General features: G+C 33.6%; 1 protein-coding gene across 1 annotated transcript in view; it reads left to right on the top strand.

Moving 5' to 3' along the window:
• Positions 1 to 5001: 5001 nt before the first annotated feature.
• PPP1R3A (protein phosphatase 1 regulatory subunit 3A) overlaps positions 5002 to 20830 on the top strand; it is a 44056-nt gene continuing 28227 nt past the window's right edge. The window contains exon 1 of the mRNA XM_017535041.2: positions 5002 to 5857. Coding sequence (XP_017390530.1) covers positions 5076 to 5857 — 782 coding nt within the window. The 5' untranslated portion in view covers positions 5002 to 5075. The remainder of the gene's footprint in view (positions 5858 to 20830) is intronic.

Raw genomic sequence — 20830 nt, 5'->3', positions numbered from 1 at the left:
AAAAAAAAAAAAAAAAAAAAAAAAAAAAACCTGTATTTTGCAAAGTTTCCATTCTGTTCTGACTTAACTCTGCATGCCCTATTGGTAGATATGAACATTTTCAAAGAATACTTTTCATGACTGACATCTGAAGAACAAATCTGTGTTTCAAACTGTGTTTGAAGTGGTATCCTTTAGTGGTCTTTTAAACTATTAAATATCAATATCAGTTCTAAGAGATTAAATAATTCATTTTTATAACTTAAATCAGTAATTCCCAAATAGAAATATAGCAGTGGCTCTGAGAGACAGAGAGGACAGTATAAGATATTAAATTTATTAAAGGGGGCATAAGCTAGAAAAGGTTGAAAGACCTTGTCACAAAGAAAAATTATCTGGACACCCCTGGAGATAATTCATCAAATAGAAAAAAGAAAGTTCACAAAAGTTAATTGATTTAAAAAAAATAAATGAAATCCAGAACAAATTAATTTTAATGACTATTTTCAAAGAATGATGAATTTGTTAATTATGAATTCTAAAACTAGAAGTTGGCATATGTATGGAATAATTTGGACAATATTGGACTGAAGGAAAGAGAGAGCTGAGTTCAAGTCTGCTCTCTGTTATTAAATACTGAAGTCCTTCATTGTTCTGAATTTATGTTTTCTTATGTGAATATGAAGGGACTAGCCTAGATAATTGCTAAGTGCCCTTAAAGTTTGACAAAATTCTTGTGTGTGTGTGTGTGTGTGTGTGTGTGTGTGTTTTGTAAAAGCATTTAATAGTTCTCCTACTAAAAACAGCACATCATATATAGAGGGATAATAGCTATAATTGTTTTCATAACTGGAACTGAAGACCCTGACTATGGCAGACAGACTAGGAGATTATGCATCTTAACCAGTTCTATCTATCAGAATCACATGTGAAGCATCATCCTCCTGGAAAATCTGATTTGAATATCTCTCCCAGTGATTTTGACATCTACCTCTAGTTTTAAAAACTGCAGTTTCAGACTCTCTTTTGACAAAAAGTTTCTTGAATTTAGGTTGCAAAACCTATTCTAACATGGGAAAGAAATGGAAAGCACTAATTAATTTTAAAATAGATCATTTCTTTTCTACCTATTTGTGGGTAAACTCAATTTCTCTTGTTTGTGATTCTCACTAGATCAGAGCTGACAGACCTTAGATATTTTAACTTTTTTTTTCTTGAACCCGTGACAATAGAAGTTCAGGTAATAGATACTCAGTTGGCATTGAGATGGAGTATGTGTAAATAAAGAGGAACACTCATAGGTATTCTAAATTACATATGTATACATGATATATATATAATTACATTTGCATATATTTCATATCTCATATCTTCTGTTTGCCATCCAAATCCAGTTGTCATCCTTTTCAACGTTTTCCTCCCTGTTTTCTGCTGCAGGAGACTGACCTGAATGAACTATAATAGTTCCATGCTCTCTGGCCAATAGGTAGCTCTGGAGGACATCATGCAAAAGAAGAGGAGTGAATTCAGTATATTTATGCTCCTGGATCAGTCCTGGCAAAGTCGTCTTCAACTGGCTGTGTCCTTTAACCAAGTCTCCAGCTGGTAAACTCTTTATGGCACTCTTTGCTTTTAAGTTCTGGTAAGTGTTCCCTTCCCTTATCCCTTGAGGGATAGTAAAAGCTCTGATGCAACTGACCCCAGTTTGTCACACTAGTTCTTGTTGCTTCTCTGCATTTACACTTTATAAATAACCCTTGTAAATAAACCCTTCTGGAATTATCTTATTTGACCATGCCGTCTATTTCCTATTTACTGAGTTCCTGACTGATACTTTCTTTTTATGTTAATGGTACATTTGAAAACCTTTGATTAATACCAAACAATATGTAATGCATGGAGAGTTGAGCTGTAGTTTGTAGAAAAAAAAAGAAAAAGCTCTCTCTAACTCTTCTGAAAACATTATACCTTAGCAGCTGAGGAAGAGTGTGATAAAACCTGTGTTAGAATTGAGGTAGTGGTGGATATGCGAAAATGCGACTTCGGTCTGATCCAGGATGTGGAAACAAAGCAAGGAAATGTGATTTTTAACTTAATGCAAACACCAAGTCACAAGGCTAAGGCTGTTAGTATTTCTTTTCATTCTCCAGAGACACTTGATCTGTAATATTGCATTCATCTGGGGGCAGCTCATTAACAGAAAAATATAGGCAAGCTAGAAGGAGTTCATAGAGGAGTAAGAAAATGATAGAAAGCACTGGAGGATTGACATGTGAGAAGAGATTAAAAAGATGAAATCACTCTGCTTTAGCTAAGTGGTGACTAAGGGGGAACATGTCAACTGTCTACGATTATGTGAAGGTTATAAATTCCAAAAGAAAGGCAGTGATTACTACAAATCAAGGGAATAGTGCTCTGTGTAAAGAGACACATTAGCAAAGGAAAAGTTTAGATCAAATAACAAGACCACTTTCTAATGTAGAGCTATATTCTGTCTTATAAAACTAAGTGTTACATACTATAGCCTTTGAAAAAGACAAAAATGAAACAAATTACAAATCATCTCTTAATGATATATATGGATTCTCTGTAGCTAGACAGATTACATATCTATCCATATATCTATTGATATATCTTATAAATCAGCCTTTTATCAACATATATGGGAATTAAAATAATGACTGCTGCTATTACCATAGGTTTTGTGCTAGACATTTAACAAGCATCTTGTTTAATTTTTAACATTGTACTTTGACTATTAAGGCAATTGCGGGTTAGAACATCTGAGTAACATTCTGAAGGTCATCCAACTAGTAAGCAGCAGAGCCAAGAAATGGACCCAGGGGTCTTCATTTCCATTCCTTTGCTGACTAACCTCTGGATAGTTAAAATATTTCAGTACATTATTATATCTTAAATTTTCATTATTCTATTATGTACATGGCTATATGGACTATTTTACTTATTTCCATAAAGCATTTTGTTACTGATTTCCTTGACTACATAGCAGTATATTTTAGATACCTTGAGATATAGCTATTTGTGGTCATCAGGTTTGCAAGGGTCAGACATTTCCATAGCTATTACCCATTCCTGAGCAATCCATGTGGTCACCACCCATTCTAGCTATGTGGATGAGATAAAGTTTAAATAATTTCATTTCTTTATCCTTCTAGACACTAGTCACTTAGAATTTTAGAAAATTTCTCCATCCACTACTTTATGCCATTCAAATTATCTAATAAGTTACACCATATTAATGAGGTTTTCATTTGAAAGAAATTATGCCAGTAATCTCAGCACTTTGGGAGGCTGAGATGGGCAGATCACCTGAGGTCAGGAGTTCGAGACCAGCCTGACCAACATACAGAAAACCCATCTCTACTAAAAATACAAAATTAGCTGGGTGTGGTGGTGCATGCCTGTAATCCCAGCTACTCGGGAGGCTGAGGCAGGAGCTCACCAGGAGGGAGAGGTTGCGATGTGCTAAGATGTCACCATTGCACTCCAGTCTGGGCGACAAGAGTGAAACTCCATCTCAAAAAACAAAACAAAACTAATAACCTTTCACATTTTATATATTTTTTTAATTTAATTCATAGCTATTTTGAAAGAAAACCATGCTCATGTCTAACATTTCAAACAGTGCAGCACACTATAAAGTAAAATGAATAAGAGTCCCCCATTCCTCTGCCACCTTTAAGCTCTATGGATAGAAGTAAATACTGCTAACATCATCTTTTGTATCTTTTCAGTAATTTTCTATGCACAGGTCTGTACACAGTTTCTTTTGTTCACTTAGCTGTTTATCTTGGTTTTCTTTCCATATTAGCATATGAAGTGCTACTTTATCTTTCTAAAACATTCTATTACATGGGTGTAACATTATCCAATGCTTTTTCAAGGGACATTTAATAGGTTTCTAGAAATGTGTAAATCCACAATTCTGTTATGAACATATATCTGTGTTTATCTTTATATAATTTCCCATACTGATAGAGCAAATTTCTGACTGGGGGCATTTCTGGATCAAATTGTGTGCAATTAAAATTTTTATAGGTTTTTACCAAATTATCATCCCCCAACTTGGGTTTTACAACACAAAAAACATATGACAGTCTAAGCAGGCTGTTTATACTTTAAAACTCACATCAAATTTCAAGGTGTTATGGTATCAACTTCTGCTTTGTGGGCATAAAATGGCCGCTTGCCAAAGAACATTTTATTCTACATAAATGTTTTACTCCTGGGCCAGGCTTACCTTTGCCCACTTATATTTGCAAGTCAGTAACAAATGTCTGTATTTTCCCATGGCTTAATTAAAAGAAAGATACTAATGTTTAAAGTAATGAATTTAATTACTTTGTTCTAGGCCTCGGCCTGGGCTATTTCTTCTACTTGGAAAATCCACTTTGCTCTAACCTTGCATGTCTAAATTCCACTAACACTATGCTTTATTTAAAACTATACCTTCTCCATCAGCATCGTGTTTCCTTCCTCAGAACTTTCAGCACCTCTATTTAACCCTTTTGTAATGAAAACAATACATTTATAATTCCCTGAAAATGGTAGCTGTCATTGTTAGTCAGATCTGGATCTCTCCAGTTCTGTAAATATTCTTATCTTTCCCTATTTGCACGTACCTGCTCCATGGATTAATTTAGTTCAAACTACATATTCAGTATTGTGATACTACTTTTATTTTCTTTAAAAAAATCTGTTTTCATTTTTAACATCAACTGATTAAAATAATGTTTTTATCCTAAAGTTCCAGGATTTCCAATACAGCAGAACATGATTTAAAAATATCTCTTTGGAACTTAGCTCACAAACAAATGCAACTGTAAAAACTGAGAGTGAAATCTGAAACATCATACTGGAGGGAGTAGCATGGATGCTATCATATTCAAGGCTGTTGGAGGCAGGCTAGCAGAGTTTGCAGGCTAGCATAGTTGACACGCCATTGGATCTATTTATAGAGCTGACTTCTTTTTGCAATGTCAACTGTAACATTATACTTATTTTAAGCCTCAGTATCTCAAATATCAGCCTCTACTAGTTGTATAGTTCTCTCTTATTTGATATCAGAGAGCCCAATGGAGCCTTCTGAAGTACCTAGTCAGATTAGCAAAGATAATTTTTTAGAAGTTCCTAATTTATGTGACTCTCTTTGTGAAGATGAAGAAGTTACTTTCAAACCTGGTTTCTCCCCTCAGCCGAGTAGACGAGGTTCTGATTCTTCTGAAGACATATACCTGAATACCTCATCTTCAGGTACTAGAAGAGTTTCATTTGCTGATTCCTTTGGATTCAATCTCGTGTCTGTTAAAGAGTTTGATTGCTGGGAATTACCAAGTGCTTCAACCACTTTTGACTTAGGGACGAACATTTTCCACACAGAAGAATATGTTTTAACCCCACTCTTTGCCTTGCCTTCTTCAAAAGAAGATCTTATGCAACAACTCCAAGTACAGAAAGCAATACTGGAGTCAACTGAGTCTCTTCCTGGGTCTACATGTATCAAGGGTATTATTCGAGTTTTGAATATTTCTTTTGAGAAGTTAGTATATGTAAGAATGTCTTTAGATGACTGGCAGACACATTATGACATTTTAGCGGAATATATTCCTAATTCATGTGATGGTGAAACTGACCAGTTCTCCTTTAAAATTTCATTGGTTCCTCCTTATCAAAAAGATGGCAGTAAAGTTGAGTTTTGTATACGTTATGAAACTTCTGTTGGTACATTTTGGTCAAATAATAATGGCACAAATTATACATTCATTTGTCAAAAGAAAGAACAAGAGCCGGAGCCTGCAAAACCATGGAAAGAAGTTCCTAATAGACAAATAAAAGGCTGCTTAAAGGTAAAATCAAGGTGAGGATATATCTTACATACTTTCCTGTTTATAATCTTAAAGTTTTTATGTCATTCTTTATTTCATGTGTCGTAAGGAATTCACTCTATTTTAAAATACACTGCTTAGTATGTAAAAAAATGGTGCCAGGCTTTAACAAGGACAAATCTATTCAAATAACAACACTGTTATCCTTTCTCCAAATGTGAGAAAAAATATGGCTATAATGCAATAGGTTGGGGGTGAAGTGCAATGTGTATATTACTAGCCTAATGAGTTATAAATTATTCCTGTTCAAACCATGAAATCTAGATTATTCACATATGAAATTATTTACTTTGATATTTAAAGAACATTTATTTTCAGTAGTTTTTAAATGTCTATGCTTTACTTTGAAACAGTTTTGATTAACATAAAACTATATTTGAATATGTATCTAGTTCTCAGAAATTTGTAAACTTCTCCCAAAAGCTGCAAAGAACTTCTTAATGACTGTTTAAGTTACACAGGGATGTTGGAAGTGATATATGTTAATTTAAACTTTAAGAAAAATTAATGATTAATAGAAACACATAAGTACATGTGTGATATATGAGTCACATACAAAATTTCATTAATTATAACCAAGTATAACATTATGGAACATAAATTAGTATAGTTTAGTAAAAGTCAATAGAATGGAATAAAAAATGACCCAAATATAAATAGGGATATTCAGCTATATAGATTAGAGATTTGGGATGTGACCCCTCATTAGTAACCTTGCTCTCTTGTTAATGTGAAAAATAAGAAAAACTGGTATTCAGATGTCTCTATAGTACATGGCTGGCTAATTTCAGTGACACTATGCAAGTGGATAAAACATTCAGGAGAAGTGAGACCCCCTCTGCTCCTCAGTATCCCAATGGGAAAGTCTACATTGCTGCAGCCACAGGCAAATGTTTGATCTTCCTATAAGTGCTCCATACTAACTGTCCCTAAACCAAAGATTTTGGTGACTGTACCAGAAATACTGTAATATGTTGAAAAGGGAACTGTATTTGGAATCAATATACTCAGGATCGAATTCTCTAAGTGGAATTTAATAAAAAGCATAAGATACAACATGGGGAAATTTTTAAAAAATTATGCTTTAAAGGATAAATAATAACTACTAAATGCATTTTTTCAATGTGTTAACAAACTAAATGCAGTATAGGTGAAAGCAATGCAACCATACAAGTTCTGTTTATTTTTATTTTCCTTTAAAGTCATTTGAAATATTGACTTAATCAACTTTGTGAATTAGGCCAACTTTCTTGATCTAAATCAAACTTTCTTTGATTTTAACTAATGCTATTAAGAGAGATAATATAACAGTCTCTACATAGGCTAAAATAATAAGTTAGATGTTTATGAAATTAACACATTAGCTACACAAACAAAATAAGTTCAACATTATTTAGCAAACTAATTCATATACATAAATATATACATATTAAATGCTTTAAAAAAGTTAATTAGTGACAATCTGCTAAACACCCTGTAACTTGCTCTATATGTTAAATAAAATAAAATTTAGAAAGGTGCAGCATTATTGTCTAAAAACCCATAAAAAAGACAATGTTGAACTCAGTGGATTTTTCTGCAATTTAAAGATGTGGTTTTAAAATTGCAAGCAATGCCTCCTAAACTGTGGTTTGGATAGGGGATTCCTTTGATAGGTCAAACTTGACTGATACCAAAAGACTCGCCAACTGATAGGCCTCATCTTCTACCTTGGTCGTGATATTTTTGGAAGTTCTCCTAGTTGAAGATATGTAGAACTATATCTATATCCACGCATACATTTGTATTCAGAACAGTAATTATTGGATTCGTAGCAGACACCATTCAAGTTTTAATATTGCTTTGGGGAAAAACCTGAGAAGAACTAAACCACAGAATGGTATGAAGGCCTGTAAAGTTTTCTAATGAGTTATAAAAATGGAAAAAATCTCTCTCCCTCAAAACCACAAATACATTTTCTGCACTTCTATAACTTAAACATGACCAACATAATTCAAACCACATTTTGAAAAAAGCATTTGCCTCTGGAGGAGGCTTTTTGTGCTGAGTTTCAGTCCAACATGAATTTTTACATCTGATTTATATACCACTCAAAATGGAGTGTATAAAGGAAATCCTGACAGATCCTTAGAACAGCATGTGCCATAATAGAATATTTATACAGCTTTTCCATGATATAATTTATATGCAATGGGGTTTCAAATATTCCTAATACTCACACAAGAGAGCATTATCAAATTTCTAAATGAATACTACAGTTGGATTTTATTGTGAAGAATTTGGTTAGTGAAAAATAGCACACCTTATTGGTGTTATTTTACAAAATGTGTACTTGGCTAAAATCAAAATGAATACTTATTTGATCACAAAATTATAGCTTCTAAAATCTTCTCCCTCCAAATAGTTACAGAATCTAAATGGGGTCACTTTTGAGCATTTCTACACTTCCTGTGTAGCTTAATTTGCAGGTCATTTCTTTCAGAAGGTAAAAACAGAATAACATTATACATATATATATATATATATATATAAACATAATATGATTTTTTTCTTTATACCTGCAAATAAATTAGTAATAGTGTATAATATCAGTCATAGTTAAACTGAAAATCAGGCTGGCCTAATATACAGAATAATATCTGACCTCAATTCTTAATACCAAAGATAATTTGCTATCGAGTCCCTGAGATTATATCTTCTGAAAGTGTCAATAATCCCTTCTAATAAGTACAGAAGGAATGAAGGTGGGAATAGGGAATACATTTAGGTAGGATTTCTGTTAAATCAATCACCTACCCAGGCATTATGTTTTCTCTATGGAGAATTTTCTCGTGTTAGAGTTTGCAAATCTCCACATTGGTGTGGGTTGTCTATTTTCTTTTGATGTCTGATAGTCTATACACTCTGGAAGAAAGAAATATGTAGAGAGAGGGGGGAGGCAGAGCTTGTAAAACTCATAGGCATGTGACTGAGAGTGACCCAAAGATATTTAATTGCACTGAAAGGCATGCATCATGAGATACTTTTTAAGTATCACCACATATACAGCACTGAGCTACGTGCTAGCAAACAAACTAAGCAGATTTCTGATATATATGATGGGTTTTATTTTAAAATCAATGACAAAAAATGACATTAATAGAAATCAAATTAAATGTACATAGATAGCATGCAAAACAGTATGACCTCAAAGTTAAGATTATAGGCTTCAGAGTTAAAGATATCTGAGTTTGAGTCCAAGCTCTCCTACATACTGGCAATGTGAACTTGGTCAAGTTAAGCTTGTTTTTCTGATATGTTAATTGAGAATAACCATAGCTCTCATAGGGGTTGTTTTTTGGTAAAGTAATACTTATAAACTTTTAGCATAGTGTCTGGTACTTAATAAGTTATCAGTAAATGTTGACTGCTGTAAAAAGACAATGCTAACTCCAGCTTTAGGTATACCTGGAATTTCCAGTAAGGCTTAAGCTGCACCAAAGTTCTTCTCTTTCCTTTCAGGGCTTCTAAATTTTCAGCTTCAGAGACCCATTCCCTTGTCTCTTGCAAGATTTTATTCAACAAGGAAAACTAACTTAACTGTAAATTTTCTTGAGATATGTGTCACCTTATATATGAAATATCTTAAAGCTGGAAGAAAACTTAGTGAAGTTAAAATATCCATATTTAATAGATGAAATAATGAAGAACCAGACTGAAAGGGATGAAAAAGGCATTCATTTAAGATTGAACAGACATGCATATAAATCTCAGTAAAGTTTACACTTAATAGCTCTGTGGCTGTGGGCATATTACTTCACAGCTCAAAGCCTCAGGTTATTCACCTGTCAAATAAGCATCTTGATGTCTAGTGTTGTGTTGATTAGATTAAAATAAAATTATATACTTAAAGCTTCTATTATAGAGTGTTAGACACACATAAGGTTATCATCAAAAGCTCATCATCATAATTGTCCCTATTGTTATCAAATCTTGTTCAGCTAATTTCCTGACTCTTGAACTTGCATTATTTCTTCATACATCATAGGTTTCCTTGTTTCAGGCTCCAAAACTTACGCAACAAATGTTTACTAAGAGACTGTATGTCAGGTTCTGAGTTGTTAGGCAGGAGTATCTAACTGGGAAATGTGGCTGGATACAGGTGCCTGTGAAGACAAGAAGAGACCCCAAGGGAAAAGGCCTTGAAAAGCAGAGAGAAGTGAGCGGGAGAGAGAAAACACCAAAACCAAGCTCAGGTTCTCTGGGTATATACTAGAAGCCATAGATAAAAAATGAAATAATAATTATTTCCACTTGAGGTGTTGTAGAATATGTAAAGCTGACATTGTGTACTTACTGGCCGGGGAGAGGGGGTCGTCTTCTTTCTCAGCATCTTGGCTTTTTTTCCCCCACTGCCTGCTAATTATATGTTCCCAGTAGCTGGGTACACTGGTTGACTTCATCTGGTTTTGTATTTTATTAAGTGAAACCGATTTATTATTTTAAGTAAAGTAACTGCATGATATAGGTGTTCGATGGTATTTATAACTTGGCCAGGTGAATGCAAATAAATCCTAAATGACTTTAATGCCAAAGGAGAAACTTGATTAGTCCTGAATTTTTGTGCTGTAGGAAAAGAACCAGTTATGTTCAGGAATGGGAAAGAGAGAAATCCTTTCTAAAACATAATTTTAAGAATACAGAGGGTTTATCTTTCAGGGTGGTAAAATTGTAAAAATGAGGCCAAGAAAAGCATTGGGAAATGAGGCATAAGATATGGCTACATTGCATGTTTCAGTCAGGGCTGTTGGATTGTGAGACTTCCTTAATTTACATGTACAGTATAATCTGGGGTCCTGGAAATAGTCCAAAGAGGTGTAAATAGCCCCATGAGGCCTTCAGGACCTCATGTATGCCATAACTAACGCGTTTTGAGTCCACACTAATTGTGGAAGCTGGGTCTGTTTAAGGGAGGGACCTCTGGCAAGGCCACATGGAAACATACAATACAGCTGTGTAGGGCCCATCAGGAGGGTGTTTGGAAGCAGCCAGCTGGTTGACAGCAAGGCGCCAACTGGTTTTGCATTTCCTTGGAGGTCCACCAAGGCTTCATGGCTTCCTGGTTTTGTGGAAATCCATACCCCATCCTAGACTTTCCCTAGAGTGGGTTTGAAACTTTTCTGGAGAAGAGGAACAAAAGGGTATCCTCCTTCAGGGTGTCTCTCAAGCACTGGCTGAAAGGAGTCACTATGAATACCATGCCTCTGAGATCTCTGGCAGCCTATCCTCCTGACTAAAGCCCTGCAGCAGCCTGTAAAAATAAAGCAGGGCCCACTATTTCTGAGCCAAAAATACTCCTGGCGAAAAATAGAAAATTAAAAAAAAATTAAAAATAAAAAAGAAAGGAAAATAAAAGATGGCACCACGATGAAGTGGGCCAACTTAGTTTTTCACTTTCCCCCAGGTCTGCTAACTGTGACTCTCATCCCTATTCCAAGTTTTTACCCTAACCCCTCAGCAGGAATAATGCGGGGGAAATAACCTCCAGGGCAGACAGCTGAAGTGGATCCGACTGTCCAGGGCCCTATCAAACTTAAAAAACTCTCTATACTCTGACATCTCATTTTGTAACCTTGCCTAAAATTTACATATATATATGTGTTTGTGTGTATATATATGTGTGTATGTTGTTTGTTTATATACGTATGTGCATATGCATACACATGCATGAAATTTTCCTTAAATGCAGACCCCTCTAGGGTGACAGGGGCTATCTCAATCTTATACCCATTGAGATCAGTTGCACAGAGGCACTCTGAGTTTGGGCTGAGAAAATGGAAATGCCTGATTTTTGGAGCAGAGAGCACTGCAGTATACAAGGCAGATTTAAGTACTTAGATGTGATAAGGGTTCCATGGAAGTATGAGACTCATAGGGTCTGGAGTACGTGTGTGTATGGGGGTTGATGAATTTCAAAAACATTGAGACAATGGAAGCAGCAAGGGCTTTAAAGTAAGACAAGGCCTTTGGGCTTTAATTCTAACTAATTACTGCCTGCTTGTACTTGGATACATTTTATTTTGTATCTATTTTATTCAAGTCTAAAATTGGGATAATTTTTTTTAATTGCATTTTAGGTTTTGGGGTACATGTGAAGAACATGCAAGATTGTTGCATAGGTACACACATGGCAGCGTGATTTGCTGCCTTCCTCCCCTTCACCTATATCTGGCATTTCTCCCCATGCTATCTCTCCCCAACTCCCCACCTCGCACTGTCCCTCCCCTGTTTCCCCCCAACAGACCCCAATGTGTGATGCTCCCCTCCCTGTGTCCATGTGTTCTCTATTTGGCAGAGTTGCTATGAGGAATACATTAGCTAACACATATAAGCATCTATTCTAGTTGCTAACATTTTGTAGATACTCCAAATGGTAGTATTGGTGGCATTGGTGATAAATTCCAGGTTGTCCAATCTTGTGTATGGCTAGTACTGTGGCCAAAATTAACAGAGGAATGCTGTTTTCCCTTATTATCATTCCTGCTACCGGGACTCAGTCTAAAACAGTTTTAAAATTAGTCATGTTATGGTTCAATAAGCTTTGGGGGACTAGCCAGGTAGACTAATATTTATGGCATTGCTTCTATGGGAAAATGATTTCCAAATTTTAGCAACTTCTGGGTCACAAAAAACTTAGGAACCTCACCTGTTCATAAGTTGGAGACTGGGGGCATGTTTTTTCTTAAGCTATCTCTTCTGAAGATGGTTCTTTGGACTAAATAACTGAGTTGATTGCACACAATTCACCTGATTATCCCTTTATACCTATGAATAGAAGATGAAATTGAAGTTTATATAATTATCTTCTTCTAAGAAAATATATTATGCATCATAAATTTCCGTCATTTCTCTGTTTTAAAGCATTCTCTGTGCCCCACAACTATATTGAAAAGAATTTCTCTCTCTTCAGAATAGAGCTCTCAAACCTTTTCAGGTGTCTCTTCTGCTGCTTTAATAGCTTTACTAGGTTAACTAGCAGAGTAGTGTTATTATCTATTAAATACAAATAACAACTAGTTTTGAAGCCTTAATCATGCCATCCTGCTGTTTAAAGATTTTATGATAAAAAGATGAAAACAAGTAAGTTGCTAAATTTAACTGTTTTACTGCATTGCTCAGTGACAGAGACCAAATGTACATTAAAAAAACCTGTCTTAGGAAATTCTAAAATTCCCTCCACACCAAGTTACTCTGAAAAATGGTCTGTGTTGTACATGAGCATTATTGAAGACACAATTATGCATTGAATTTTAATATTGTAAGGTAATGGTTGTCCTATGTGTGTAGTCATGGTTTCGATTTTTATTTACATCTTTTGAAATTTGCAATAGTAAAAAAGATTCAAATACCCTCCCCATTGGTATTTGTGATACTGAATAGTGAAAATACTTTTCCTAATTATGTGAAAACATTTCTTAGTTCATTGATACCATCTGAATATCATCCATGGTATTTAGAGAATTAAGCCATGGTACAAACCTAACCTACTGACTCTAAATCTGTATGAATAACCTCCAGCTGATTTTCATTTTAAAAAATTACTGTGGATGTGTTAATACAATTACAAATCACAGAGAATTGCTAAGATAAATTTCACTTTCATAAACTATATTTGAAATACAAAATAGATTCTATCAACATCACCTTTTGAAGATTAATATTTATAAATAATTTTATAATATATTAAAACAACTTAAATACTGTTACTACTTACCAATAGAAAAATTGAAGTTTTAAGAAGGCACATTCAGGTGCAGCAGAAAAAGACTGTATTGTTCACATATAATCTTAAGTGGGTGCATAAGATTGTGTTTATTGTATTTAGTGTAAATATAGTTATAATTATTGTTTCCAATGTTAATACAGTACTTGATTTCTGAACAGTTTTTGTTGGATCCTTTTGTAGAAGAGACCATCTAATTCTATTCTTTGCTTTTAGCAGAATTATTCAGAAAACACCTGGGTTAAATGGTTATACAGTTTCTTCTTAATCATCTCGATACAATTTGGCTGTGTCCACACCCAAGTCTTACCTTGAATTGTAATAATCACCACGTGTCAAGGGTGGGGCCAGGTGAGATAATTGAAACCTGGGGGAGGTTTCCTCAATACTGTTCTCTTGGTAGTGAATAAGTCTCATGAGATCTGATGATTTTATAAATGGGAGCTCCCCTGCACAAGCTGTCTTGCCTGCCACCATGTAAGACGTGCCTTTGCTTCTCGTTTGTCTTCTGCCATGATTGTGAGGCCTCCTCAGCCATGTGAAACTGTGAGTCCATTAAACCTCTTTCCTTTTTAAGTTACCTAGTCTCAGATATGTCTTTATGAGCAGTGTGAGAATAGACTAATTCATAGTTCTTCACTAATGTGTTCTTTCAGGATGCTACTGTCTTTAATGTAACCACTCATATTGTTCTGTCTTTAGTCATTTATTTACACTTTCAGTTAAATTGAATGTTGGGATCCCTATCCTTACACATTAAAATTAAGCAAAATTATATTGTTTCTCTCACAGATTTCTATTTTCCATGTCAAATAATCTCAATAACTTTGTTTTTCCCTTGAGTCTGAACTAGTTAATTAGAAAACAAGTTTGTAGTGTTTTAATGCATAAGCCAGAGAAGAAAAAAAATCCCATCATCAACTGAACTCTCATAAGGGGTGAATGACATCACTGTTACCAGGACCATACATTGCCAACACTAAGGGATCAGGAATAGCCCAGTTTGTCAACAGTAGTCTAACTAAGGCACTCTCCCAACCCTGCCTTCTTTATGTTTGAATTCTCAGTGTTGTAGGTACTATTATTACAGTATTCCACTGGGAGTCAGAGAAGGAAAGGAAACTTTATTTTACAAAATTAGAAAGTTAAAAATATTTCAGAGGATCACTTCATTTATTCTTCTATCTTATCTAAAACAATAGCTATATTAGAATTCTTGAAAACTGTGGACAAATAATAAGTTAGAATTAAAGTTACACTATTTTCTAGATATCTGATTTTTAAATAACATTTCATTCCCAAATGTAACTGTATATATAAGATGCTGAAAAGAACTTTTTAGCCTTTATTAATTTTTGTAAAAAATTTTATTTTATTTTAGATTCAAAGGGTCCATGTACAGGTTTGTTACATGGGTTTATTACATAATGCTGGAGTTTGGACTTCCATTACTCATGTTGTAAATGTAGTAACCATTAGGTAGTTTTTCAAACCTGGCTTCTCTCTTTCTCTCTACACTTATATAGTTTCCTGTGTATAATGTTTCCATCTTTATGGCATAACCATTATTTATTTCTCACTTATAAGTGAGAACATGCAGTATTTGATTTTCTGTTTCTATGTTAATTCACTTAGGATAATGGCCTCTAGTTGGAACCATGTTGCTACAAAGGACATAATTTCTTTCTATTTTTATGGCTGTATAGTACTCTATAGTATATATGTACTTTTTCTTTATCCAGTCCACCATGAATGGACACTTAGGTTAATTCCATGACTTTGCTATTGTGAATATCACTACAATAACATCTATAAGTGTGTCTAAAAAAGAAATGTTGAATAAATTTATAAAAAGAAAATGCAATTTAAAACCACTAAAAGTTAAATTGTGTTACATTATATCACTTTGCTTAAAAAAGGTTAATATTGTGTCTATAAGCAGAAATTATTTGAATATAAGCTAAATTTTTCTCTGTATGTATGTATAATTTTAACTAAAAGCTATTTTTTCTAATCAATAAATATATACAGAAGATTGGGACAGCCATTCCAGTTGATAATTTATTTAGGAAATTAAACATGAAGAGCAGTGTAATACTGCCCAGTTACACTCAACTCATCCTTGATGCACCGCTTTTTTTCCTGTGGAAAAAATATACACACACATGTGTATACACACATATGAGCTATTCACTTAACCTGATCTCTTTCGTGTATGTAATACATATAATAAAGACATTATCCAGAGAGTTCATATATTAGCTAGTATTTTATATTTTCTATGTTAGTGATATCTCATTCCAACTTAACTTTGGTAAAGTGAGTTAAGTTTTTAGACACTGGCAATTATATGAACATTCAAGGCATTTGCTTGCAAATCTCATAAAACCCAATTTAGTTCAACAGGAACTCTCAAACTACTTGCTTTTGACCTCTGATTACGTTTTTTTACTTTCTTTAATTTACCAGTATTGCCAGCAATATTTTCTCCATGAAATAGCTACTTCTAGGGCACAAAATAAAACAACTTTTCCTAAATAAAAAAGTTGTTCGTCACTATTACATCTGATGCAATTTATTTATAGGCAAAGAAATTAACACCTAGCAAAGACTTACTACTTACCAGATATTTTTGTGTCTGAAAGAAATAGGACCTTTGCCACGCTGCTCTCTATGTCTGTTTAGTCAACAAGTTTACAATGGTGGCATTTCTAGGCAGCCTCTGGTATGGTCTATTTTTTTTAATACCCTAACATTATATTTTATCCTTCATATTTTTTATATTTTAATAAGTAGTTTTATTCCCTTGTGAAAAAAATCCAAAAATTATTTTATCATAAAACGCTTTAGTTAATTCTTAGGCTATTTTCAAAGGTCATTTATTATACTTACACCATTTTTAAAAGAATTATGAGACTGCATCTTGCCAGCCTTGTATAACATAGGCAGGCTAATGGGAACAAATATTTGGATTAATTTGGTTAAATTCCAGAAACGTATTCCTTTAATCCCATGAGGTAGTTATAGATGAAGAAACTGAAACTCAGACTTTGCAAGGTAACCCCTGATGAAACTGGGATTACAGCTGTTTTTGATGTCAAAACCACCTTTCACTTCACTAATAATGCTGCCTCACTAGCTAACCATTTGTGAATAGTAAAGAATGTTAAATCTCAATAAAACAGTGGACCCTCAATATGATGAAATGTAAATATTTAGAAAGCTCCTCCAAGTGTATTAATACAATGTAGTGACTGTAATAGGGCTTTTCTGGTTTCTGGAGCTATTCAAGAGCAATAGTGATACAATAATACATTATGGGGTTTAACAATTCTATTAATAATAAAAGATTCTGATTTTCAGGTGAACATGAGCACAGTCAAAGGTCTGTTTTTAAAGCTTTCCATTATGCAGACACCAGCTCTTCCACTTGTGTTCACTGTTTCTATTCAAGCCACTTGCTTGCTTTGAAAACATTTTTTTCCTTTCACCTTCCACAAGAACCAGTCTGATTTTCCCTCTCGAGGATTTCCTAATGTCTCTAATTTATCCAGATCCTTCCTTTCTCCAAGCTCAGCATTTAATGCCTACGTCATTCCTCTGATATACATCAAATGTTGCCCATTTCTGCACTTAAAAACTTGTGTGTGTGACCTTCTTCCCAAATTCTTTGAGGTCAGGAATGGTGTCTAAGTATTAGTCTCCATGTGACTAATGAAAACCTTTGAAACTATCTATTAATGGCAAATAGTTTTCTCATTCATAACTCTGAGGCCTGTTAAAATCCAAAAAGATTTCTGCATAATTAATGAATTATGTTTATTATAGTTGAATGATTAGTGTGTTTACTGTTTTCATGATTTTTAAAAATCAGTTGCTCCCTGTACATTTCCATCTGGATCTTCAAGTGCCAAATTACTTTATGTCCCAAGTCAAAGTTACATTTCTACCCCAATCCTAGTTCCTTCTTTTATATTTTATATTTTGTTTATGTCATGGTTATCATTCCTATCATCCAAATAAGAAACTTTAATATCATACCTGATTTACCTTTGCCAGCTCCTATTAATTCTACACCCATATTATATTGGATGGCCATGAAAGTGATGATTGTTCATTTGATCAAAAATACAAATTATTTTGAAAATTAAGACTACAATAGAATATACAAAGACTATATTTACATATGATAAAAACAACAGATAAAAGGGGATTTGTCCCTGCAATAACTACATATTTGTTGTCTAAATTGAATCAAAATTCATAGAGAATTGAACACATTAACCATTGTAACTCCTTTTAGATGGTCTAAATTTAGACGGTTTCTTTTAGTTACAAAGATACCAATGAAAAATCGAATTGATAAATAAATTAATATAGTCTGCTATAGCATACTCTGTTCAGCACTTTCTTCTTTCCAATGACTTCTAAAGAACTGATTGGGTCATCATAATTTTACTCTTCTGTAAGTTCAAGTAATTCTGACATCTCAAAAGCAATATTTATTGGTCAGCCTTTGGCCTTCTTTATGATTCAGACCAGTGGGACAAGAACAAGAAACACCCAGTAGACTGAATGATAAAAGACCAAAGGTAGAAATTCTATATCCACCATCAGAAGTGATTCATTTCTCTTTTTCTTCTTGCCAGGGCCACTGCTCATATTAGTGCTGATACTTATGTGGACCTCACTGATGCTAGCATTCATAGACACTCTACTAGTTATATTCCACTGATATCTCTGTCTTGAGATTGTGGAATCTTGGTCTTTTCCTAAATGAAACAAAGCTAAACAAAAACCTAGAAGCAATGAGAGTAATGCAATGCATCTAAATGTTTAAGCTTAAGACCTACAAAAATTTAGTGTCTTCATGATGTGTCTGCTGCACTCTGTTGTGTACTACTTAAAAGGTTTCTAAAAATGTTTTTTGATACAATTTTAGATCTATAGAAAAGTCACAGGAAGAATAGGAAGAATTCCCATATTCGTGTATATATAAATGTTTTAAACTGTGTAACAAAATAATCTAGTTGCATTGATTCTTGTAGGCAGAGCTTTTGCTTTTGAATACTTTAAGCAATGGTAACTGTTTAGTTTGTAGATGATTGCTGATTTTACTGAATAAAAAACATTTTATTTGTTTACATTTTATTGTTCTTTAAGTTCTGGGGTACATGTGCAGAACATGCAGGTTTGCCACATACGTATCTATGTGCATGGTGGTTTGTTGCAACCACCACATTTTATTTTGTGAAAATATTGACAAACTCAAATGGAATAGTACTATCATCAGGCATATTATAATATTCATCACTTATAAAATTATAATCCTTTTTATTATAAGAATTAGAAACCTATTTTAGGAAATTAGGATGAGGTCTAAATAATTATGTATTTTATATAGCAAAAATAATATATTCCATATATTATGATACATCAATTAATTCTTACATTACGTAATTAATCCTCATAGTTTTCATAAAGTGTTTCATTAAAATTTTTCCTAATATTCTTGCAAACTTTATTGTACAAAACCTGAGGTCTTCTCCCAAAGTAAAAATGTGTTATTGAGGTAGATAATACATAGTATTCATAAATATTTTATTTTGTACTTTCTCAGAATAATTGTTTAAATGAAAGTAGCTAAAAGGTAAAGTTTGGTCAGTACATTTTGTTGTTTTCATTTCAGTTTCAATATACAAATATGGGTCTTCCTGAAAATATTGTGAGATTGAATTAAGAATTTTTGGTAATTAGCTGTTGACTGAATAATATGGAGAGATACTCTTTTTAGTGTAATAGAATACACTTATCTGTATAAAATGACCTCTGAAGTAATGAAGTTTTGAAACCTTTGTTTAATTTTGCTGAGATAACTATAAAAAACAAGGTTTTTTCCTCTGTATTTCCTCAATTTCTGGGTAGTTATTTGAGCACTTATAATTTTGAACCAATTTCTTTTTATTCCTTTAATTTTGTATTTGAGGATCTGTAACATTTGTTAGAACTTGCCTACAAAACCAGGTATAACTCTCATCTCGTGTATAATGAACTGTAGTGTACTGACAACTTGAGTTTTATGGTGTTTTACCATGTTGATAAATTATCTTGTTTTTTATAAATTTAGAAATTGCTATTACATAAACTTAAAGCATGTATGTTTTATGCTTTAAGTTCATGTAATAGCAATTTCTAAATTGGTAAAAAATTACTTCTCTTATTATTTCTTAGGCGATATAACATTATCTCCCATTACTTCACAATTACATTCTAGTAAGCAGAGCCTGTCCCATTTCACATAAGAAGAAATTTGTCAAGGGAGATTTATTTGATCAAGTCCAGGAAATATATAACAGACAAAGCTGGGTTTGTGATTTAAGCTCTTTAACTCCCCATAGCTCTGAAGCATAGTGCTTCAATAAACTGATTATTCATAAAGAATTTATAGTCCCTATTTTACATAGAACTCTTTCTGGTAGCTTCTATCTGTAAGCAAAGATTTGGCTTAATGATAATATTTGTACACATGAGAAGTTAGCTATGGACATGATATTTACCAAATAGAGTGAAGCATATCTAGAGAAATTCATAGGAGGTAAAGACCAATAAGCATTAGAAAAATGATTATACTGCAGGCTACCACGATTAGAGACAACACCACAGAGGAATTGAACTTGACCTCCAAATGGCAAAATTTGTGAAGGTGGAGAAGGAGCAGAAGAACATTTACATAGAGTATAAATATACTTATGGAGATGACTGCACAAAAAGTTGAAGATGTTATTAGTTAATCACACTGCCTGAAATGAAGGGAATTGTGGGAGGCGTTCTTGAAAAACAAGATTGAAAAAGAATTGTACAGCCTTGGTAGGCTGAAGGTTTTGCACTTTAGTCTCTATGCTCAAGAACAAAGTATTTTTTGTTATATTAATCCAGAAAGAGTATGAAGAACACATTAGAATGAAGGAAAATGTATGATTCAGTTTGCTAACTGTAAGGAGGAGAATTGAATGCAATTGTATTGAGTATGATTTCCCAACTCTTTTCTCCTAAGAGGTTTTGCATTGATGATGTTATATGAATGATCCTTCATTGCCTTCTGATTAAGGAATTTATGAACACCATGATACTTATAGGGCATATTTTGGGTATGTCATAGTTTAAATAATTGTTTCTGAGTTCA

The sequence above is a fragment of the Cebus imitator genome, unplaced genomic scaffold, assembly GCF_001604975.1.
Source record: "Cebus imitator isolate Cc_AM_T3 unplaced genomic scaffold, Cebus_imitator-1.0 Scaffold90, whole genome shotgun sequence".
Lineage (NCBI taxonomy): Eukaryota > Metazoa > Chordata > Mammalia > Primates > Cebidae > Cebus > Cebus imitator.
The sequence above is the reverse complement of the archived record's forward strand: the minus strand, read 5'-3'. Positions and strand labels throughout refer to the sequence as shown.